Source organism: Pteropus medius, unplaced genomic scaffold, assembly GCF_902729225.1.
Source record: "Pteropus medius unplaced genomic scaffold, Ma_sr-lr_union100, whole genome shotgun sequence".
NCBI classification, from domain to species: domain Eukaryota; kingdom Metazoa; phylum Chordata; class Mammalia; order Chiroptera; family Pteropodidae; genus Pteropus; species Pteropus medius.
The window spans coordinates 5,029,951-5,055,508 of NW_024349225.1; the positions used below are offsets into that span (position 1 = coordinate 5,029,951).

At 41.0% G+C, this 25,558-nt stretch overlaps 1 protein-coding gene across 2 annotated transcripts in view; it reads right to left on the reverse strand.

Annotated features, from left to right (window-relative positions):
* CUNH1orf21 (chromosome unknown C1orf21 homolog) overlaps positions 1-11,138 on the reverse strand; it is a 119,644-nt gene extending 108,506 nt beyond the window's left edge. For both annotated transcript variants that reach the window (XM_039881252.1, XM_039881251.1), the window contains exon 1: positions 10,919-11,138. In XM_039881252.1, the coding sequence (XP_039737186.1) occupies positions 10,919-11,012 (94 nt within the window). In that variant the 5' untranslated portion in view covers positions 11,013-11,138. The remainder of the gene's footprint in view (positions 1-10,918) is intronic.
* Positions 11,139-25,558: the final 14,420 nt, after the last annotated feature.

Genomic DNA, 25,558 nt, shown 5'->3' on the forward strand with positions numbered 1-25,558 from the left:
AATTATGTTACCTTCAAGAAGTCAACAATCGTAAAATAATAATGATTTACTGAAGAGTAGCTAGATTTTCCTTTAAGAAGGAAATGTCCTTATTTTCCCATCCAATTTTACTTTTCTCTGCCCCTAAAGCAGACTTACATTGATTGTTCCCATGGTCCATGCTACTCCTGGACGTTTGGTGCCAACATTCAATGTAGCACTTTGTTTCATGTTTTCAAGTCTCTATTTCTTGCTGAATTATTTCCTGTGTGTAAATGGTGGTTTTTTTTCTACAATTGGATAAACCCTTTGTCAGCAGGTCACCTGATTCTGTTTCTTTTCCATTGCCACCCACAAGCACAGAAGGGCTGTTTATGAACAATTGTTTATGATTCGATTGGAACTATTCTAACTTTGTAACTGGCCAATCAACGATTACTGGCTGCGAATTATTACCTTAGGGGTACTTCATTGGATGAAGCAATTTTCCTTATTATTTAGAATGCTGTTATCAGAAACACAATTAAACTGTGGAACTGATTTATGATCACAAACTACTCAGCTGGAAATGTTAACCAGCTGAGGAATGCTCTGGAAGGGTGGGTGGGTAAATGAATGGCAGAACCTATTCTTGCTCTGTCCCATGGGGATGGACATGCCATTGCTACCTCCCACCATGTCCCAATCCTCCACTCTAAAAACCGGGGCAAAGACTCAGGGTTTACCTGTAGCAACAAGTACCTACATGCCTCTCAAGTCAGTAACTATCACCACGTTTGGGGATCTCTCATTTCACCATGAAAAATTTACCTGTGACATATGATATTTGTAGAATCTACCACCAGTGTGCAATAATAAATAAGAGTCAGGTTCTGATTTCCACATGGGACAAAACGCCACGCCATCATACCCCTGCCTCGGCTGGTTCTATGATGCTTTAGTGATAATATGATCTCAACAAGTATTTGAGGCCATGTCCTGGTTTTAGTATTTCAGGGTCTGTAATTACCTGGTTTAGGGTGAAGCTGACCACTTTGATAGCTCAAGGAATTAGCATCAACTCCTCTAGACTAGCCGTCCAGTGTTTTCTAAATGCTCAACCAATTTCCAGATCTCCAACATAATTATGGTTCTTACACTGCCTGTGTGAGATTTTTTATGTTTTTGGGGAGAAAAAAATAGTGTCAAATTTCCAAATATTTAAGACTCTTGCCTTAATGTGAGATTTTTAAAAGTTATTTTCCCACTGGTTTGGTAACGTTTCCCTGTCTCCCCTCAGTATGTCTGATGCACAATGTACCTGTGAGCCTTCTCACTGTCTCTCAGCCAGAAACTCTGGCTCCACCTCTAATCTTTTGTCTGTTACTCATCTCTAAAGACTTAGCTGAGACCTTAATCATCCTCTTTATGAGCCTTTTACCCTAATCCTAGAATAAGTGCCCCTTCTGCATTATCATCATACAATACTAGCATTTTTTGTTGAGATGCCCATCTCGTATATCGTTATCAGTTCCTAAAAGGTAGGGATCAGGTTTAATCCATCTTTATAGCCCCAGTGCCTAGCACAGGGACTAAGCCATGGACGGTATTCAGTAAGTGCTTAGTAGACAGCCCTGAACTGCTAGATTTTAAATGAAACCAACAGGCGCCAGTGATCGGGCTCCATCTGTTTACCTGGACAAACAAGTCTATCAGTGAAATCCCTGTTGCTCTGGAGCTATTTCCAGTGACACAGCTGTCTCCTCTGGGACAGATTTCACATTGCCCTGAAAGCCCAACTGAAGGCCTTTGGAAGATGGAAACATGAAGTTACATTGATCAAAATTAATAGTTGTGTTGAATGATAAATGCTAACCGTAAAAGACTTAAATCATCCAGAAAAAGACAAAGAAGTTAAGAATCACCTGAAACTGCACAATAGAGATCTTGCCATTGTTAACGTTTTGGTGAAAAGAACAATTAACATTTTTTATGCACTTGCACAGAATTTTACATATATTTTAAACAAAATCGAATTTATAAATTAGATAGGCTATGTAAAAGTCTTTTACACTTTTCAATTCATAACATGCTATAGACCCCTCTGCAGCTCAATAAATACAGAGTACCTTAATCTTTAATGGCTGCTTCAATGCATGTTTCATCAGTGAGAAAGACCCTTGGGCGTACAGTTTTGCATGCTTGTCCAATTATTGCGTTATGATAAATTCCTAGAGGTAGCACCGATGGAGCAAAGGGCATGCTCATTTAAATTTTATTATCGTGTGTGTGTGTGTGTTACTATTGGGCGCCCCAGAAAAATTGTTCTGGTGTGACATTCTCAGTTATGGCATGAGATAGGTTCCTAAGAATTTGAGTAGCGAAATGTTTTGTTTTGCTTTGGGGTGTTTTTGTTTTGTTTTGTTTTGTTTTTGGGGGGCTGTGGTTTATTTGATTACTAAGAAGTTGAATATCTTTCTGTATGTTTATTGTCCTTTTGTATTTTGTCTTTTTCAATTGCCTGGTCATAAACTTAGTCTATCTTTCAATAGAGTGTAATTGCACACTTTATAGATTTTAAGAGACTTTTTATATTAGTCATATTAAACTTATTTCTGTTGCAAATATTACTCTCACTCATTTTGACATTTGACTTTTAATGTAGTTTATGGCGGTTTGTTTGCTTATTGCCATGCAGAGATTTTAAATTTTTATGTAGTCAAATGCATCAACTTTTTCTTTTTTGGCATTGGATTTTGTGGCATTGCAAAGAAGACATTTTGCAACCTAAGATTATAAAAACACTCTGCCATACTTTTATAGTACTTTTATGGTTTCATATTTTACAGTTCAATCTTTAGATGCATTTGTAAAGCTCTGGTATGAAGAGATGAATTAAGGAGTTTAATTTTTAATATTATACCTAAGAACAACAAAATATTTTTAAAGACTAAAAGATATACAGATGAGGTACTAAACATTTTAGTACCTCATCTGTATATCTTTTTATTTCAGTTAGTCATGGATGCATTTATCAAACTGCAATCACTGTGGGCATCATCTGTGCCTGCTGCCTCTTGGCCTCTCATGGTGCTTCACAAAGAAATGGCCTTCTATAAACCTCCTCACTGTGTATGATAAACTCGTGGGTAAAAAAAAAAATGCTTCATCACTCCACACACACACACATGCGCGCGAGCGCGCACACAGATTTATGTTTGATAAATGAAACTATATTTGTTAATTTCTATGGCGAGATTATTTTTTTAAACCAGACTTTTATAGAAATAAGGTATATTATATTTACCACTCTTAGATCATAGAATTTAGTCTTTTGTCTTAAAGATACACACATATTCATATACCTGACCCAGGACAGAAGCTGGTCAAGGTCAAAACAGAGAAAAAACATGTTTACAAAATAAAGAGATAAGTATCATGTGGATGATTGATAAACTTTTTAAGTTTAGAGAATGACACATCCGTAATAAATGGACTATGCTTCCCCCTCCAGCATAATCAAGGGAAACTAAGGCTGCTAATATGATGGTGATGTTAATAAATGGCATTTGCTCTGCATATCATGTGGCAAGTCCTATTCTAAAAGCTTTAGATAACGACGGCACATAGAAGTCTCACAACTGTCCTCTGAAGGCAGGAAAGTACTGGTATATTCCACACCCTTTATAGATGAGGAAACTGAGGCAAAGAGAATCTCAGTAATTTGCCAAAACTACATGTTAGTGAGTATCTGAGCCAGCCTTTGAAACCCATTTGCCAGATTTCGGGCCTGTGCATTTACCATGACAGCGAATTTCGGGTCCCCTGAAAATTGCCCTAATCATGACAATCGAGTTTCCAGACATCTTCATTTAAAAGCTGAGGCTGAGCTCCAGCAGCCAGTTAACAATTACTTTGCAAAGATGTCTGAGCAATGGGTGGTTGGGATCTAATGGCGAAGACAGGTATCTTATTCCTGAGAAGGGCATTTCCCTTAGTCGAGAGTCAGCGCCTTCCCTAGGGAACACAGTCAGTGACATTACAATAACTATGTATGGCATCAGATGGCTACTAGACTTATTGGGGTGGTCACTTTGTAAGTTATGCAAATGTCTAACCATGATGTTGTACACCTGAAGCTAATATAATATCGTATGATGACTGTAATTGAAAAATATTTTTAAAAAGTCAGCATCCTCAATTCTAGCCATGGTCCTACTTCTTTTGTAAAGGGAACTGGCATAGCCCTTAGTTTTAGTTGCCTCTTATATCAACTGGGGATAATAATAATCATCGTATGGAAAAATGCCTTATAAACTGTAAAACATGAGTCAAATTGCTGTGAATTCATGACATTTCAGGGGCAAAAGAAACAGCCACATTTAAGGCTCTGGGTTCAGAAGGTAGGTGGTGTGCGGGTCTCTGCAGGGAAAAGCCAGGGCCTAAATAAGGTCTAAGCACCAGGCAGGTGCTGCCAGGTGGACACTGCCAGGTGGGTGCTGCTTAGGGAGATGCGACCAAGCAGGTGCTTATGGCAAAACGAGTCCTTTCTGCCACATTAGCCAGGATTCCAGGAAGAAGCCATTGTTTTGAATTTCTGAATTCTGTGATGTCACTCAGGAGAAAATAACTCTGAGAAATGCTATGGGTAAAGAAACCCTCCCACTTTCTCTGTCATTGCTGAGTCACTTCTGTAGAACTTCCCCCCAGCACAGAGTAAGCCCTGCCTGCAGCTCCAGTCCTCGGTGCCTTTCACTGGATGGTACCAGGAGGCCTGGAGGCACCAGCAGCAGCCTCACTGCCTTCTCCAAGGCCAAGTTCATTCTTATTTTATGCCTGAGGAAGGGCTCCAGGCAGCTACAGAGGAGACCAGGCACCTGGAGGGGCAAGAGAGGAAATGAAGCAAACCCTCAAGGCATAACATGGAAGGGAGGCCACACAGGTCCCTGCCAGCATGCCCCTGCCAATGGCCTCTGAGAACACAGAGGCTCCCATATCTTGCAATCACGCTGCCTTCAATCACTAAATGAGAAATGCTCCTATTTTCTACTTATCTCTAACATTAAAAGAGCAGGCTCATGATACCAGCTGGCAAGGGACAGAAAAACAGCACTTGGATTTTTTTTTTTTTTCAATACAGAAATATCCTGACTTTCTGTCACGGAAGGTTTTTCCAAATAGAAATTTCATTCTGACTCTATCTCAGCTTGATTACACGTGCATCAATGGGCTTCTAGCAGGGTATGTTTTCAGGTGGCCGAGGGGGCCACCAAAGAGGTTGGCCAAATAGATTTACAACTAATGCTTGAGTGCTAAGTATGCACTGGGCGTGAGTCTCCGTGCTTTCCATTGCTAACTCATCTGAGCCTCCACACAATCCTAAGGAGTGGATACCAGCATTATCTCCATATTATAGATGAGGAGATCGGGCACTACTGAGGTTAGGTTACTTGTCAAAGACAACACAGAAGTGGGGAGGCTAGAGCGAAGCCTGGCTCGTCGGAGAACCTACAATCACTCCTTTCTGTGTGCACAGTCCAGGCCTGTCTCCTCTTTCCTGTCAAAGTCATAAGCACCTGTGAGACTGGCCCAGGAAACATCTAGAAGAAGGAAATGAAACTAAGATACTTTGAGCAGCTTCTCGGAGTCAGACACTGGGCTCAGCACTTTCACTTCGAGACAGTGAATCTCCTGGCCAAGGCAGGCTGACTTCTCTAATTTCGTGAGTTGCATGTACACTCTGAGCCATTAAGACCTTTCTGAGGCTCAGCTCGGGACATCATGGAGTCTTCAAAGACTAAACCCAGGACTATGTTCCCCCCTCACCCCGACTCACATGTTTTCAGCTTATTTTACTACAATCCAGTTCTAACGCAGACCCATCAAGCACTTCTCCTGCCCCTAAGGTTCTTTACCAACTCAATGAAAACAAAAATGGGGAAAAAGATTTGTCTCTGCCCTTTGGGCAATAACAACTTTAGAAGTCAATAGAAGCTTTGCTAGGCCAGCAAAAAAGTTACATGAGAGGCAGCTGACTACTCCTAATCAGCCCTTTCCTATCTGCTAAACTGCCTGGTAATCTCCGCCTCTCTGGTAGTCCAGGGTACCCCACGCCCTCCTCCCAGCTGAGTGCACCCCCCCACCTCTGGAGAATCAAAGCAGGAAATGAGGGCTGCTGCCTTGGCCTAAGTTCTTTTCTCTTCGATTTCAATAATAAATAAACTCAAAAACCGAAACTTGAAAGGTAGTAAACACTACCTTTCAGTGACTTAAACTGGCACTATCCAACAGAAACGCAATGTGAGTTATATATGCACTTTAAATATTTCTAGTAGCCCCATTAAATGAATAAAAAGAAACTGGTAAAATTAATTTCCATAATACATTTTATTTAACCAATGTATTCAAAATATCATCTTGACATGTAATCAATAAAAAAATTATTAATGATCTATTTTATATTCTTTTTTTATACTAAGTCCTCAAATTCCTACGTGTATTTCACACTTACAACATATCTCAATAGGACTGGCCATATTTCACACAATCAAGAGTCACGTGTAGCCAGTGGCTACTATACTGGATGGCACAGAGTTAAACATCATTCTCTGTTATGATCTTACAAACACGAATAGATTAATTCATCTTCACACACTTTACACAATCAGAAACTATTACAGGAAAAAGCAGTGAATTTTTACTTTGCCTCCAACAGCTTTGAATTTCTAAATGAACCTGATCTATTTTCTGATTTAATCTTCACCATAAACTGTGAAGTTGATCTGTACAGTATTTCATAGGGGTAACAGAATGGAATAAAAGCATCACACACACACACACACACACACACACACACGCATACCTGTTTTATGTTCTCAATTTATGTAGCCAAGGATCAGAACAGAACTGAAACCACACAGCAATACAGAGCCCAAGTGAAACGAAGCAGCTTCCTGACACAGTGCAAAAAAGGGAGAGTTAAAAACACAAACAAACAAACGAAACGACCAAAGAAGCAAACGAACAATAAAGGGGCCGAATGGAGGTCAGCGGAGAGGACACCACACTGCTCCAGGCGATGGGCTGTACCAACTACACTATGGTAGTGGCAGGAAAAGTGACGCTGGGAGAGGGCGAGATTCACAGGATCTGGGAACTGGAAGAGACAACGGCTTCAAGTTCAAGGCCTTTTCAAGATCAAAGCTTACATTCTTGGAGAAATGGTGGTGACCGTCACGCAAAGAGTAAAGTCGATATGACCAAAGAGCTTCTCCCCTCTTGGGGATGGACCGCAGAAGAGAGAATGAGCTCAGGTTTGCCATGTTAATTTCCCTAACAAGACCTGCATCTGTTCTATGCACCTACTTTCATGGACTGAGTGGCTGCTAAAAGGAATCCAATAAGCCCTTGGCTTTCCTTAGAACTTACTCAACTAGTTCATGATAACTTCAATGTGTTAGTCACTTACATTCTACTCAGCTGGCCCCTAAATGACCTCAGCAGATCTGCTGACCACTCTTCACATCTGCCCTGACCACTGAGGGATGGAAATTCTGGTCTGCAGATGAACTATCTGGCCTGGATTTTACCTCTGAAAGGGCCACAGTATGTGAGGCACAACTTTAGATCCAAAAATGTTTACGCTTTGATATTTAAAGTGAAGAAAGTCTATAGGTAAATGTCAATGAAAAAGCACCTCATCAATGGCCCCTCGAATTCTATGAAATCTAGAGTCAAGATGCCCATTTATCACTTAATCCTCAATGGTGGAATATTCTACAGAAATACCGTCACACACATTTGGAGTGGTCGGTCTCTTAAACAGCCAAGCCATTACAGAGACCAAACTGTTTCATAAAAACAGAAATCTCCATTTGTGAAAACACATTGCTTATCAATGCTCCGCAGCATGTCCTTAGAAGCTATGAAATTAAATTAACACCTTTAGGAAAAGGATCGAATGTGTGTATACACACACTCAGAGACACATAATTCGGAGCCGACCCCAAATATGCCACACTTCACAGACTTTGTCAACTCTTCAACAACAACATGTGGCAATAACATGTTCAAACATTTAAAAACATTTAGTTTTTAAAATGTGAATGAGGCCATTTTATTCAGTGAAAAATAGAAGAGTGGTTTAGAAACAGGATATCACTGTCCAGGTTGGAATATAAACCAGTCACGGAGCTCCCACAGCCTCTCTCAGTGGGGGTGGTGACCAATCTCCAAAGACGGCCCTCAACAATTCTTCCTCTCCTTATATGAACAGACTCAAGAGATAGACAGTCTTTATGCTCCCTTGACCCTGGGTGGATCTTGTGACTTGTGGCAAAAGCGACATCCTTGGACTTTCAAGCCCAGGTCTTAAGAAGTGTAGCAGCTTCCTCTTTCCTTCTTGGAAGTCAGAAGTTTTGACTCTCAAGAGAGACCTGGTGGACAGAGGCCTGAAGCCACCTCAGTAAGCTGAGCCCAGCCGAGGTCCCAGCTGAATGCAGCTGCACGACTGAGCCGAGGCGAATACAGGAAATGAACCCCAGCCACCCTACAGAATCGTGAGGAATAATAAATCAGTGCTTCTTCAAGCCACCACGTCTGGGGTCCTCTGTTATGTGTGGTAATAGATCATTGAAACAATGGGCCACAGAAGATATCAAATGATGAAAAGCGAGCCAGATCTCCCATTCACCTGTGACCATCTGTGATCATATTGGGATTCTGTACACTTCTGCCTGTGAACTAATTTCAGTAGAGAAACACAGATGGGACTGTCTCTTTTCATATTCATACTCCAGCATTCAGGAACATCTCGGATACTGGTACTGATGCTTGCACTGGATTCTGACAATTCTCCCCGCAGAGCCCTGTAGGGCTAGAAAAATGACTTCCCTTGACAGATTCATCGAACTCTCTCCCTCTCTGCTTTACCTAACACCATGTCTCAGACCTGCAAATGTTTATGTTAGAAAGAGTAACAAGATGACAAATGCTGGAGGGAATAAAATTTCAATATGAGTATGAATGGAGAAAAGTTGGTAGAGGCCTTAATTGAACTTTATGGCATGGACCCCATGGAGCTACTCAGCAGCAAGGACTGGGCAGGCTTGGGGTAAACTGAGCTATTAGCCCCAATTCTTGACCCTTCGCTACACCCTTGCCACAAATGCACTGTGGTCAGATGTACTTCTCTTCCTCTTGTCTTTGAACCTGTTCATGCGACTTGACTTGAATGTCGATGCAAGTGATAATGTGCCAGCTCTAAGCCCAAGCTTAAGCGGTGTCTTGTGTATCACTTGCACTTTGAGCCTTCTGCAAAAGGAAGGCATGCCCCCCTTAGCTCGTGGGTCCCTGGAGGAAGATGAGAGAGAGACTAGCAGAGCCACTCCAGTTGACCTACCAACTCGTGATCAAGAAAGACAAAGATGTGCTCATCGCTGAATGCCACTGAGACCCTGAGTTGACAAGGCTCCTTTATTCAAAGCTAACATTTGCAAAATACACATGGTACTCCAGGACAACAGAAAGTCTTCCTGGCTATAAAAGCTGTAACTAAATTAGCCAATGAATGGTTAGGTTCCAATTTAGCTGTTTTTCCAGAAACTGGTTTTCGTGATCTACATTCTAGTTTTATTAAGATGCTGATATGTTACTCTTCTTCCACGGTTCTACATTCTATAGGTAGTCACCACTAGAAGCAAATTTGTTCCAGCAAGAAGTACTTTTCCTTAACAAAACAAAACAAAACAAAACAAAACAAAAACAAAACAAAACCCTCTTCCTCGTATGTACCAGTTCACTTTAAGCAGAGTATTAACCCTCCCAGATCACCAGGGGACTGAAGCAACCATGACAATGGATCTAAGCTATAGATTCTAATGCAGAATTATTTGACAGTGACTGAATAAGTGCAACTTCAGCTATTTACACATAAACATTATTTCAAAGAGGTTCTTTACTGAACAAGAGATGAAGACTCCCTCTTATGAATACAAGTGCTTTGCAAATGTCGAGTAGTGGGTTTCACTGTTAAACTATTTCAGCAAAAACTACTTCATCTACTTTATACTAACTGGAATATTGTACTGACCCATACACGTGCTTCATCAGAAAAATAACTGATCTCCTAAGGAACAAACTCAAGGTTAGGCAAACTCACGAGCCTGTCAGCGGCCAGTGGTTAGTGAGTGAACTGGGCTCATTTTGCAATCACAGGGCAGGCTGAGCAGTTCACTGGGGACCACAGCCTGACCGAAGGGACAATGGCAACCCCACTGACTGTTGCCTCAGGGAATGAAGACCCAGTTTTGCCAGGTCTTCTAAAGAAATTTGGGGTTTCGTGTGAAACATCTGGATTTTTAAAGGCCACCTTGCTTCTCATTTTAAAATTCTCTAGGAGTCCCCAAAATATATATTTTCACTAGATATTCTAACATCGTCTTGAAATATCATAGAAAGGTTAAAAGATGATTATTAAATTGAAATGTCATAGAAAGGTTAAAAGATGACTATTAAATTTATTGTATTTGCATTTTTGAATCTGAAATTTATAATTCACTTTCTCGTAACTTTCTAATAACTCTAAAAAGCACCTCACCGTTTTGTTTATAAATTCTCACTCGCTCCACCCTTGGACCTTTATGTTTGCAGGCTTATAGTTCTTCTCCACCAAGACATCCTTTAGCTGTGGTCCCACCTACCTACTTAAGTCCTACTAGTTATTTAAAGTTTGATTTAAATGCTGCCTACTGCATAAAACCTCCATGATCCTCCTTGAAGTCCTCGATGTATAAGTTACAATGACTGTCTGATGGCAGAGACCTGCATTGATAGCCGTCACATCTCATCAGCCCCTTCCCAGTACCCTTCAAATGGTATAACAGGGTAACACACGGATCCACTGCCGCGAAAGTGACGGGCCCAGATCAACAGGTCAAGAATAAAGTTCGAAGGCACTCACCGCCAAACACATCTCCGTTCTGGTAGTTCTTCCCTTTCTGGGCTTCCTCTTCATTTTGGACAGTGGCAACATGCTTGGCGGAGGCACAGCCCATAGTCTCATTCGCTCAGCTTCAGCCGGGCTGAACTGCAAATCATCTCTACAGACACGGGGACATTTTTCTTTTCTTTAAACACCAAGAAAATGGATCTTCCTGCGGAGTCAGTCGAGACGTGAGCACCTGCAAGGGCAGAAAGGCAGATCAGGATGTGCGGGACGAGACCATGTCTCGGTGTCTTGCTGAGCCGCGTGACCGGCAGCGCGCTAGAATCCCTGTGGGACCCCACGGTGCGGGTGCCGAGGCGGGGTGGCGCAGAGCACAACGCAACGTGGCCCATCCTCACCCGGTCCCCACCACAGAAGCAAGATCAGAAGGCACACCCCTGCACGACACACAGCTGAATGTTTTGGGAGATGCAAAAAGATGTATATTTGTTTATTCGGGTAGGTATCTGAGCACGGCTACTTGCCACACACATACTTAAAGTGCACGTGTGTTTACTAACGTTCTAGAATACCAGAAACCTTCAGAGTAAGGAGAGTACACTCGTGAGATGCGCCCAGTTCACCGTCCTGCCCTTGCAGCCTGCTCTTCCCGGCCCTCACGTTTTGCCAGGAGGAGGTGGCTTTCCTCCTCGGGCTGAAAAACGGGCTCGTTTACACATTCCTGGTAGGTTTTATAAATAATTCTATATTCCATTTTACCTGAGGTGACACTGTTTCAGACGAGAAAGATGGGGGTGAAGTCTTAAACTTACTTTTGTCCACTCTCTGTTTAGCTAGCTGAATGTTTTAAAGAGTGAGCAGATGTAGGAATATGAAGAAAAGAAAAAAAGGCAGATGCCTACGTCTTTGAGAGCCGTCGTGCCTTAATTTGAGTTCTAATAAAAGCTGGACGAGTGTTGCAGGGATAAAGCACAAAGGAGATAATCTCCTTGTTAACTGAAAAGTCACCGTCCTCTGCCCCTCCCAAGGTCCCTGCCCAAATTCTCAGGGTTTACTCTGCTGAAGTTGCTCGTTCTTATTTACTTTATCCTTTCATCGTCCTTATCCAGCCATTCCATTCTTACAGACGACGTATTCCAGTCTTACAGATGTTCCCTCTGGACCATCTACCCATCTCTTCGCCTCCATCCACCGCACTGTACCGCAGGCCCTCATCTCCTCACACCTCGGCAGAGAGAAAAACGCTTCGAGCCGCCGCTCCTAATTTTCTTGAGCACCTGCCTCCCGCGACTCTCCTCCCTCTTTCACGAACAACTGATGTCTCTCCACCTCGAGATCGGAGCTACCGAAACACAGCTGTGACTGTTCTCCTCCGACAATGTCGCTGTCCCTGAGCCCTCCTTCCCAGAGCACAGATGACATCTATGGATGTAGAAATCAAGCCATTTAAACCATAACATCTCGGCAAGGGAATTTTTCAAAGTAGCCTAACACGCCATGGTAAGTCTAAACCGATCTAATAAAGGGACTTCGACACAAAGGTTATGATCTTAAATTGAGCAAGCGAATACAGATTTCAATATTGATTCAATGGCTACAACACTAGCCATGTCTCTGTACAGTTCTTAAGAGTATTTTCTATCACTGGTTATAGTAAATCCTTAACAGGAAAGACAGGGTTAGTTGGTGAAGTTTTACAAATAAGGAATATTTTTTTTTCCTAGAAAGTCAGTGCTTATAGTTTTTCTACATTATTAGGTAACTTGGTGTTAACACATTTTCATCTTTTAAAAGCCATATGGAATACACACACACACACACACACACACACACACACACACACCCCTATTCTTAGCAATAATGCCATTAAAGAAACGCTATTTTGATTTGATGGTCTATTCATACTGGTCTATAAAGCTCAGGGGCTTGATGGGGGACATATGCTGACATTTAAAAAAAATTCACACAATACAGTGTAGTAAGTGCCAAGATAGAGGTTTCATAGGAATCTGCGACAATATCGTCGCAGAAAGACAGACTAAATTATGACTGGGCAAAGGCAAGAGCTAAAAGTGGTATTTTGGGGGGGGTCAGAAGTCCAGTAGAAATTCGCCAGGCTGAAGGGATGGCAGCATGACCCAGACGTAAGGAACTCCCGAGCTAAGACACTAGACTGTGTTAGAGCACAGTGTGAGTGTGAGTGTGTGTGTGTGTGAGTGTGTGTGTGTGTACGCGTGCGTGCTTGTTCAGAGAGGTCAAGGTGGGGGCAGGACAGGGAGGAGAACTGTACTGCTGATGTTTTGTGGAGGGCCTGGAGAAGGCCTTGCTAATTTTATCCAATTTAACAAAAACGAACTATAAAACATCCTAAGATATAGGAAGTCTTCGTGATCCAAACTGGAGCAGGCTTTGAGAGACATGAAATTACTAGTGTCGAAATCCATTCTGTTAACCTATGACAGTTTTTGAAGAAACATCGCTGAAATACGAGACAAAAACGGCAGGAGTCGAGATTCAGTTCTAAGGTCAGGAGAAGAGAGAACACTCCGCTCTAACCAGGGGGCTGCTTCAGCTCTGCATTCCCCAGCACCCCTTTCTCAGGGGCTGCATCCCCTTTCCTCCTCACCTCTGGCATCACCAGGTAAGGTTACAGGTGCGGGCTCCCAGAATGAATTCCTTCCTTTTCAAAAAGGAATGTGGCAAAACCACCTCGCACTCCACGGGGAAAGCAACCCGAAGTGAGAGGGCGAACCTCGCCTGCTTCTGTCTGTTGCCACCTCTTCGGAATAAACAAAGTAAAAATAGGAAGGAGAGTGGGGAACCCTAAGAAAATTCCCGAAGGACAGGGGTCATCCGGGGACAATTTATAATCGGACTCTCTGAGCGTCTTCTTGCTTTCTTCTCATTCGTATTTTGGGTCACAGCCTCATATGCTATCCAAGAAGTAAACGAAAGAATCTGAGAGGTGAATTTTCCTTTGCTACCCCTGGAAAGCATCGGGTGGTGTTTTAAAAGTTGTGTTTGCATCAAAAGAAAAATCTTACTTGAATTTAAAAAGTTGAAATCACATGAAAGACAAATACATTGCAGCAAGCTAACAAGATGTAAAAGATATAAGAAGAATTTTTTCAAGTACTTCTCTTATTCAGGCATGGAGGTGAGGGGCATGTTAACAAGCAGATGAGACATAATGTACATTCAATTCAAGTGATGACTCAAGAAGATTAATCATAAAATATTTAATCATATATTTTATAACAGCACTATTGCTCGATATGAGTTCTCTCCAAATCATAAATAGGTGTAGATTTAGTTTTGAAACATATACACTATATATTTTACAGCAGTAATTTAAAGCGATATTTTTAAATTTTATAGCTTCATCAAAAATATATATTAATTCTTTGCTCCTTTCGAAGGTGACATTTATGAATTCATTTGAGAGGCATAAGACCTCTAATTCATAAAGATAGATGACCATGGATCACTGAGGAAAGGTTTTTTTTACTATGTCATTTGCATTCTGCACATGAACAATTGTCTAATCATTCATTCATTTAATCAACGGATATTTATTGAAAACTATTAAGTGACAGGCATGTGTTTGGTTGGCATTGGGGTGTATAGAGGTAAACAAGGCAAGACAGGCTTTTGCTCCCTGTCCCCATAAAATGTGAACATTCAGAGAAAGGAGACCATTAGAAAGACCGGTGTCACAGCGACGTGGTGCAGTTACCGCAGGTTAAATATAATACGACGGGGGATTTCACCCCACCAGGCACCCGACTCAGCCTTGTGAGAGAGAATGTCACGGAGGTCAGGTCCCAGCTAAAGCAACATCACTACAATACTCCTCCTCCCCTGCATTTTTATGGTTTGATGTACATCAAGGTTAATCATTTCTATTGAAAATTCTCTTACTTGACCTCAATCCAGCTGAGACCTCAAATTGAACAGATCTTCAGAAATGTCCTCCTAACGACTCCCATAGTAATCTGCTCTAAAACATTTTCCTCCGTTTTGTACTATCCTTCACATAAACCCTAGCAATTTTTTTTAGCTTCCGTTTTTCCATTAGGTTTGCTCAGCCTTTCTCTTCCAATCCTCACGCCCTCTATTCACTTACCTCCTTGAAACCACACGACTTAGAGAGGTTAAGTCTGATGGTGCAAACGGGCGTGCAGAGACCACAACACTGAACAGATCTGAGCGTCTCGTTTTCACACATCGTGATTAACAACATGCTATTTCTAAAGTCACAGATCACAGTGTGAGAATTAAATGGAAACATCTCTTTGACGTTTGATGGAAACTTCTGAGACCAAGTCCTACCGAGGATGATTATTTTAAAACTAAATAATCTATGTGATAGGATCATCAGGCACCTCTAAAAACAAAGGGCCTTATTAATTATTCATGGCTCTGTGTAAAAGTCTCCCCAGACGGTAGTATGGCTACATATCCTGTACCATGTAAGAAGTTTTTTTTAAATATTTTTGTAAATGTAAGCATTATTTTCTTTCATGGTTTTCTTTGGAGCAATGGTGGTTTATACTGGCATAAAGAGCTTGACTTGTACTGATAGTTTTCCAGTTTCCAGATCAAGTCTAGAAATAATTTCCTATTTAACCCAGTGAACTAATGAACAATTAAGAGGATGCCAAAGCTTAGGCACTGTGCAAAAGCCACAATCAATTATTTCTTGATTGACAAGTTTATTCGTCTTTACTTAATTCCTATCCTTCTTGATCTTTTTGTAAGAATTAACACCCTTCACTACCCTGTCCTTGACGACATCTCCTGCAGTTTCTGCATCACTTCTCTCTCCTGCTCTTTTTCTGTTGATGGCTTCTCTTTCTAGGCTGTCTCTTAATGGTACGTGTGGCTTCCGGTTCAGTCTTCTATCCTGCTCTCTTCCATCCCTTGTTGCTTCCATTGGCGCCAACATCTTCGATAAATTCCTCTAGATTAAAGGCTACATTTTATAGCCTTGGTCTGCCCCCTGAACTCCTATCCCACATTTCCAACACTAGGATGAACATTTCTGCCTGGAGATCGCACTGGTGACTCACATTGAATAATGAAATTCATTATTTTCTATGAATTGGCTATTCCCCTTGACTTCCTTTGCTTTTTAAATGTTACTTCCAGAAGACATGCTAGTGAGTAGTAAAATGAGTTGCATCAGAAGTGACCAGAAAAAGGAGTTTTACTCCCTATCCACAATGCAATGAGCTAATTTAATTTAGCGCCACCTTTATGTTATTTTTCCTGCTTTTGATAAAATACATTAGCAGATTTGTAAATCCAATTCAAAAATTAAAAAGGATTAAAAAAAGGTGTAGCCATGTATGTTTATCCTTCCTCTCCTTACACTATGACTCGAGTCTCTTTAGGTAACACTTTTCATATCTTTAGGGGAACAACTGTTTCAGAACACTTCACGTTATAACACAAGAAAGTTCTTTTCTGTACACACGTTACTGTTCTATGAATATATAATGTGATACATCTACCTTTTAATAAGGAAAGACGATGATGAGTTTTTTTTCCAATGCTGATGATTTCTCTTTATTTTTATTTTTCTCAGCTTTATTGAGGTATAATTGAGAAAACTGTAACATACTGAAAGTGTTCAGTGTGATCTTTGGCATACATATTCACTGGGAAAGGATTCCCACCATCCAGTTTATTATTAACACGACCATCACCTCACATATTTACTTTTTTTTTATTTTGGGGCGAGAATACAAGTTCTACTCTCAGCAAATTTCAATTATACAACACAGTATTATCATCTAGCCACTGTTTTATATTTTGTTATATTTACATACACTAGATCCTCAAATCTTACTCATCTTATAACTCAAAGATTGTACTCTTTTACCAGCCTTTCCCCATTCTCTGATGCTCCAGCATCTGTTTCTATGAGTTTGACTTTCTTTCTTTCTTTTTTTAAAGATTCCACATAGAAGTGAGAACATGCAGCCATGTAGTATTTGTCTTTCTTTGTTGGGCTTATTTTACTTAGCATAATGCCCTCAAGGTTCATCCCTGTCATTGTAAACAGCAGCAATTCCTTCTTTTTTAAGGCTGAGAGATATATATAGTATATATATATATATATATATATATATATATATATATATTGCATTTCCTTGATCCATTCATCTGATGACGGACACTTAGGCTGTTTTCATACCTTGGCTATTGTGAAAAATGCTGCAACAAACATAAGAGTGTAGATATCTCTTTAAGGGAGTGACATCCTTACCTTTGGATATATACTCAGAAATGAGATTACTAATGGCTTTTATCTTTACCTTAATATTTTGAACTGAAAGCACAGTTTCATCAAAAAACCTACTTTTATAAAATTGAGAAGAAACAAAAATAAGCAAAATCTGCTTTTAGAAAAATCAAAGAGATCTCTGACTTAAAAAAAAAAAGACCATGAGAAAATATTTATATTTATGTAATATGATGAATAATTTCACTTTCCACCAACTAGTCATGGACTTTTTCATTTTGGACGGAAAAGCCCAAAATACTGTAAACAGTTTCCTTATCAAGAAAGACACTTCTGAAAAATGAATTAAAAGTGATAAACTCCATAAAGAAATCCTGGGCCAGAAAGAACATGAACACACCACACACAGCTCAGAGGATTGGAGAGAAATCAAATTCTAATTGCAATGAGTACACAGAGAGCTATGAAGTCAGCAGTTAAGAAAAAGATACAGCCACATTATTAATAGATCAGGAGCAAAGTACCCCTTTTCTTCTTCTGATTAAAAAGGAAAATCAAGATAAGGCAATATCTAAAAACTCCTTTCTTTTACTGAAGAAAGAGCCAACATCTAAGCTCCATATAGAAAAAAATATATGTATAAATAACCCATCAGACTGTTTGCCCATCTGCTCTGCTCCACTATAATGAGTGTTAATAGAGCAGCCCACTGGAGGGAAGAAGAAAGGCAGCCTAAAAGTAATTTCTAATCTTGTCGCTTTGGTATCCTTGGGCTACGGTTAACAGCATTTCTCATTTCATTGTGAACGTTAAAAATAACACATAAGGAGATGTCACATTTGACATGAGGAAAATGTGGAAAAGTCAAACATTCCCGTTACAAGCAATTGCTGGCATCAGAAAAAAAAAATATTCATTCCCTCACTTCACACTCATTTAGTGGCAAGACAATCGACAGTGGGCTATTAACTCCAAAGAGACAAGAAGGTTGGCTTCCGCTTTCTTTATGAGAAAACTTTCACTTCTGCCAATGATAATTGTATGGGGACATCTTGCAAAAACAATAAGAAGTCCTATGCAAGATGATGCACTTCTGCTGGATTTCCCACAGTGAGGTGTGGGGACGAGGAGGCAAGGTGACAAGTGGAAAGAGCACTGGAGCGGTGGTGACAATGACAAGTTCTGGGTCTCAGGCCACACGCCTGCCTCGGCACCAAGGCCGGACTTTGTCTCTCTGAATATATGATCCACCTGAACATGTGTCCAAGTGATGCTAAGGATGAAATTTCCACTTACAAAAAGGCCATTTTTTAAAATCTAGACACAATTTATTTACAAACTTTATTTCAACCTTGACGCAATTAGAACATATTGGCAATTTTTTTTCCCCCTAAAACCTCAGGAGACCCTATAACTCTAAAGATGATCACCAACAACATTTTGGCTCAAGGGTGTCGATTTCAATTGTGTAGAGAGTGAAAAAATGAACAAAGCTTAGCTCTTCCATTTTCTCTTCTCTATCCAGCTTTGAAGGACTAAAAGTACAATGAATTTTAAAAATATTTCTTGTTGGGAGCTGGTTAGAAAAAGCTTATGAAATAATTATTCTTCAGCTAAAGGTTTAAGAGTTCGGTAGCTTATCCTGCACCTGAAAACTCTATGCGTCCTGTATTACCTGCATACGCTCACACAGGTCCAAGCAGCGGCTGACACTATCTCTGAGGAGGTGAGAGAGGAATACAGCAGAGCCGCATTAAAGTCACCCACCCACCAGGGTGGACCTAAGTGGAGTTAGACCGTTTCTAGATTTGCTCCTCACTGGTCAAGGCCAATGGCAGATGTTCCTGGACCCTGAGTTCTCTGACTTCTTTCCATTTCCAAGACTCAGAACTCCAAGGGTATTTGTAGGAAGTTGTCGAAAGGTGTCAGTGGGAACCGGTCATGAAACTTCTGTATCATAACACCCATGACTGAGATTCCTTGACAGCTGTGATGCTGGTTCACCATGTCACTTGTCATGTATCTTAATAATAATACCAGTTAAAATCTAAGTAGATAATGAAATGCTTTGAAGAGCACTTACAAATGCAAGGTAATACTCTTCTGTGCATACTTCGCTATGCCAACTACAGGACATTCCCTTTCAAACCTATGGCTTTTAAACGAGTATTGGGTGGAATCAGTTGGCCCAGAGGGCTCCTACAGACAGCTCCAGAGAAAACGAGCAAAAATAGATGGAAAGGGGAAGATAAAAGTCAAGAAATGACAAGAAACTGAAAGTAGAATATGAATTACTAAAAAAGCACGATTTGATTTTAATGTAAGCCAATAAGTCGTGATCCTTTCTGAATGGCCAGTGATGACATCTTGGGTCAGGTGTCCCCAACCTCCAGGCTGTGGACTGGTACTGGTCCGTGGCCTGTTAGGAACTGGGCCGCACAGCAGGAGGTGAGCGGTGGCTGAGCGAGCGGAGCTTCATCGGTATCTGTAGCCGCTCCCCAGCGCTAGCATCACCGCCTCAGCTCCACCTCAGAGCATCGGGCATTTAGATTCTCAGAGGAGCACCGGTCCCTGGTGCCAAAAAGTTGGGGACAACTGTCCTGGTTGATCTGCGTGTTGAAATATATTGTGAAGAATATGATTCCTGCTCTTGAAGGCCTAGCACTCAGAGAGGACTAACAGATCATAAACAATAAAATAAAATTCCGATGACTAATGACCACTGCAGAGAAAGAAAGGATTGAAGATATTCTTGAAAGTCAAAGGATATTTTGAATTAATTAAATTAGTGCTTGTCTCAGCTTTATTTTATGCAACAAGAGATGAAGGAAAATCCAGCATAATGTGCTACTCTTAGCAGACCCTCAGTAAGCATTCACCGAAGAGGACAGTGAAACAGATGTCATGTCGGTTTTGAGTTGCTGATCCTCCTTAACACCACAAAGTACAACCGAACTGCAGCGGGATTAACCCCTCGGAAATCCGAACGTCACTTTCATGGTGCCAAGGACAAGAGTCGAGTGCCGTTGATCCTTGTCTGACGTGCACATACGAAAAGCACGTATGATGTTTTCATCACTCAATGAAGCACCTCAGCTTTACACAAGACCACTGTGTTCTACAGTTTTGATTCAATTCGGTCTCTGAACTTAATGCTGGCATGGCTCATAGCTCAGCTTTAAGCTGGTTACTATGGTAGATAAAAATAGATATGACCATAGACGCAAAAGATATGAATTACCTAAACTAATCATTAGGAGTAAATGTGAGAATCATCTGAAAACAAAAAAAAGCCTGCTCATATTTTATTTGAAGATTTTGGTACTAATATTTGAGCATGGATATATTTAATGATCTCAGAATTATAATACTTCTAACAAAAGTAATGTAGTAGCACTTTGAAAAGATCTGAATCCTAGAAAATAAAAAACCCTGTTTCTCTCAGAATCTAAACATATATCCCTCTTCCTTCCAAAAATAACTCTTTCCTTCTTGTTCCTCCTCCTACTAAAATACGTGAAATCGTCCATGAGAGACTGGTACAAAACTCTGGTCTAAGACCTCTGTGTCTCTCTCTCTTTCTGTCTCTTTCTCTGTCTCTCACACACACGCACGCATGCACGCACACACACACCACACGTCCCATAAAAGTTCCAGAGATGCAAAGATTATACCCAATATTCTGTAGTTTTGCAAGGGAAAGGAGTTGTGTGGCTTTGGGCGAGTTACTAACTTCACAGTTGCCTTGGGTCCTCATTTATAAGATGGGATAAGATGCATGAATTTTGAGAAGAAGAGATGAAATAATGTATATGAAGTGCTTAAGGCAGCACCTAGCAATTAGTAAATAATTAATGCATGATAGTTATTGTCATCATCATCACCATCATCGTTATTACTTAAAGGGATGGGGATGAACTTTAAGAAAGGGACAGAGGCAGACTGGACAGAAGAGATGGGAAGAGAGAGGAGAGGCTAACTAGCAGCGTGGTGGTTCTTAGCAAGTGCATCGAACATAAGCAGGTGGACCGAACATTCTGTAGCAGAAGCTCATGGCTCACGAGCAGTACCTGCGAAGGGAGCCTGGGACAGCGCCTGTGTCCTGCAGGAGTGGGGTGGGGTGGAGTGGGGTCAGCCTCTGTGTGGCACAAGCCAGGCTCTGAAGGCACAGGCTGCTGTGCGTGCACAGGCTGAAGGTCAGCGAGCTCTCCCAAGCTCTGTCACAGCCTCAAAGAATGTGCAGCTCACATCTTCCTGCTCTTATGTGTTATGTGTCTGTCTCTCCTTCACTGGGCAGATTTCCAAGGTCACAACTATGCCCTAATTATTCTTCTCTATATTCCCTCCGGCACAGGTCAGACACACAGTAGGTCTGCGATAGATGATGAGTGAATGAATTCTCTTAAAAACTCTTCACAAAGAGATGTCAGGGGCTTTTGGGTAAGGGTGCTGCTCTCCTCATCCTGTGTCCTAGGTCACCTTTGTGGACAGTGACTTCTTTAGTACGTCACCAGCAACTATAGTTAGAGGTGTTCACCTGCACTATCACAGACAATTTAAAATTGTGTTCAGTGTATACTCCCTAAAAAAAGACAGAAAGAGAATAATATGGAATATTATACTAGTATAATGTAATTTTGAAAGCTCTCGGCATTTACACCGTTGGCCCTAGTCTGCCCCAGAAAATTACGCTGATTATTTACTTCAACAATCATTTTTTTTTTTTTTTTTGAGGCAGGGGACTTGTTTAGCTCTCAACATTCCACTAGGGATGAGAGATTCCAATATGGATAAGTCAGCCATACCCTGATGTGCATTTCCTGACTTTCTATGAGAATCTAGAGATGTTTAGCAGTGTTTCTAAAACTCACCCACCTGAAAAATCAAGGCGTTTTGGTTTTTATTTGGGCGGGGAAGAGTTTGCTGAAATTGAAATCCAATTAGCTTTCCATGACAAAGAACTACTTAAGAATGATGTCCTCAGAAGGCCAAACAAATGGAAGTTATAAATATCATTTTCGGATAGCACAAATCAATGCCCCCTTAGCCTACCGAGTTTAAAACCAAACAAACAAGCAAACAAACAGACCCGAAAGGCACCTCAGTTCTCGTGCTGCTCTCAAGAAATGCACACAACTTCTGGGAACTACATCGATTTTGTAGACCTAGTTCAAAAACACATACTGTGCAATCATCGACTTAGAGAAAACTAAAGTAAGAAGCTGAGAGAAGAGGCCCAGGAGGACAAAGCAAAGTCAGCTGAGTGATGGCCGCTTCTTCCTAACGCACCAGCAGATGTTCTTCCCCGGCCTCTGACGAGCTCACTCACGACTGCACTGAAGAGCCTTGCTCTGCACCTGCCATCATTCCTGCGACGTGCAGTGGGGTTTGAGGTAACGGAAACATAATGGGGAGAACGAGAAGCTCTTCTTCAGCCACTGAAAAGCTATTAAAGAACATCACAGGGTTACAGGTTATGAGCTAATATGACCTCGCACATGTTACCACAAATATGCAGTCCACTCTGAAATAATTATTTAAAATCAGCTCAACGTTCCTCGCTGGAAGTAGCACGATGAGTTCATGATAAACCCTTTTCTTGGAGAAAGGTATAGCGTCTTCTGTAACATTTAGGATTTAACCACATTCTATTCTAGAAAGGCCTCTGCCCAGCTGTCGTCTCTGTGGGACCCCCAGCGGGTGGCCAGGCTGAGGCGGTTTTGGCCCTGGATATGACAAAAGCACATCTGGCGAGCTGCTTAATATTCCTGCATCTGGGAGAATGTCACATCACTGCCATCATCACCCTAGGAATGGCACTGCAAAACTAAAGGATGTAAATTTTCTGATTCTAAGTTAACCCTGAGAATTTTAAAGAATTTCTAGAATCCAAATGAAAATTCGTATTTGTAGATCACTTTCTGGACTCAGCCTCTAAACCTCTCACTTGTTCATCAGGCTTTTCTGGGCCATAGTTTGTTTGTTCGTTTGCTTGCTTGCTTTTTAGAGGAAGGAAAATCTCACGGGGCATTGGTCCAATGGACATCGGGATGGTCCTAGTGGCAGTTTTAAAACACCAGAACGTGATGAAAATTTTTAGTAAAAAAAATTATACTTCTTATAAATTAGTAATTTTGCCATTAATGTTCCACAATCAAGATAAATTAAGATTCTTACTGCGCTGATTCCATCAGGCCCTTCCCCGGTCCAAAAGTTTCCAGCACTCACTAATACCACTCAGGTCAAGATTCTCAGTGTTACAAACAGAAAAAATGGAAGGCCAAGGCGTCTGGGGGACTTAGACTATCCCAGGACTCAGACCTGTTGACTGCTGCCACCGCTTCCTGCTGCTCCAAGGTCACTAGCATCCTCTTCATCACACCTGGTGGTCTCACAGACGACCCTTCTCTGTCAATATTCTACTCATATGCCCACCTCTCTATTTCTGCTTAAGCCTTTCACTTTTCCAGAAAGAGGCTTTCCCACCATTCCATGCCTTCCTTCCCCTTTCTCTCTTTCCTAACTCTTACTTACAGAGTCAAATATTTGGTGTTTCTTAGACATCTCTGTATAAGTAGGTACTAAGTGCTTTGAGGACAGAGACCACCTCCTGTATTTGTTCCCCTTACTATATTCGATGTCCTACTAAACAGAGAGTAAGAACTCAATAACCCTCTTCGAAATAGTGAGCCGTGGGCTGGCCTGGTCTTCCCACCTCTGCATCTGCTACCCGCTGCCTAGAAGGCTCTCATTCCTCACCTTTGCCCGGCTAACTTCTAGTCTGTGTTAGCTGTCCCTCTCAAAATGTCCCAGCATACCTAATAAGCCCCCTTCCTTAGCCCTCAAGCTGGGCAAGATATTCTTAATTTCCAACTGCCTATCTATTGCTTCCACAAATCTAGAGTATAAACTCCTTGACCACAGAGTATATGTTTCTTGCTCTCTATTCTATCCCCAGCTTCTAACAATGCTTAGCTCAGAATGTGTGCTCAATAAGTAAATAAAAAAAATGAATGCTGCAGAATAAAGTTGAAACCCTTTCTCATGGAAATCAAGATTTCCCAGCTATATCTCCAATTTCAACTTCCTGAACATGAACAAAATAATTCTCCCATGTCGCAGGAGTGGAGGAGAGGGAATCAATCTCTTTTTCCTAGTTTGCCATAAACATTTCCTTATACTTATTTTTTGATGTACTGTGTCTAACTATTTTGTTTTATTGATTTTACATATCCCCAGCTTTCTATAGGAGCACTGCTCCAGCCAGGCTAGTCTTTAGCTGTTAACCCCTAAACAACCGTCATATGCTAATCTTAACGGCCCCTGTTCAGTTTCACCTAAATAGAAAGCTTTCCCCACTAATTTCTCCCGGTTATTCAAATTCTACCCATCCTTCAAGATTTATAATAGGTCTAATCACCTCTAAGAAACCTTGCTCCAGGACACACAGATCTTCCCCTTCCCCTCTAAATTCATCAGCATGTGGTCGTATGGCCCATTCATCACCTACCCATGTTGCTACATGTCCCAGTGATCTTTCCATCTCGGTCTAACTTGGCCTATGGGAATTTCCTCCCTCTGAAGTCAGCATTTACCTCTCATTTAGGAAATAATTATATACACAGTCTTGGGACATCTCCTGTATCGCTGTTTTATATTATTAACTTTTGTGCATTTTTGTCTTGGTGTCCTAATTTATGCATTTTTCAAGGCAAGTCATGCTTTCGATGTCTTTGATTCTGTGCAATTCCTTGCACAAAGTAGGAGATTAGGAAATATCTGTTACCTGACATGTTGGCTAGAAAGCAGAAGTGTGCAGGATGAGAGAACTATGGAAATTATGAAAAAATAGCTTTTGCCAAAAGTGCGGTTGAAAATTTCTGATTATTAGAGGCAGTTTAAAAAGGTCAAATGTTGATAATATAATTACACCATAAGTTGGTAAAATTACTCTCTGAATAAAGGTTATTTTTAAATAGAAACTTTTGTCCACATGATAAAGAAGTATAAATGGAAGAGAAAATTTAGTAGAAAAGGAAGGAAAAGGGAAAGAAAAAATATATCCAAGGTTAACGCCCCTCCCCCTACCCCTAGATTGAGGGGATTGGCTGCAGCATGCACAATTGGCTGCAGCTGACTTTTGTTACAAGGTCTAATGCATGATGGCATTACCATCACGGCTCCACAAAGGCTGGCCCCATAACTTCCCAAACATGAACAAAATAATTCTCCCATGTTGCAGGAGTGGAGGAGAAGGAATCAATCTCTTTTCCCTAGTTTGCCATAAACATTTCTTTATAATTATTTTTTGACGTACTGTGTCTAACTATTTTGTTTTATTTATTTTATATATCATCATGCTCCCCCCCAGCCAAAATATGTACAGCAGCTGCTTTCAACCACAA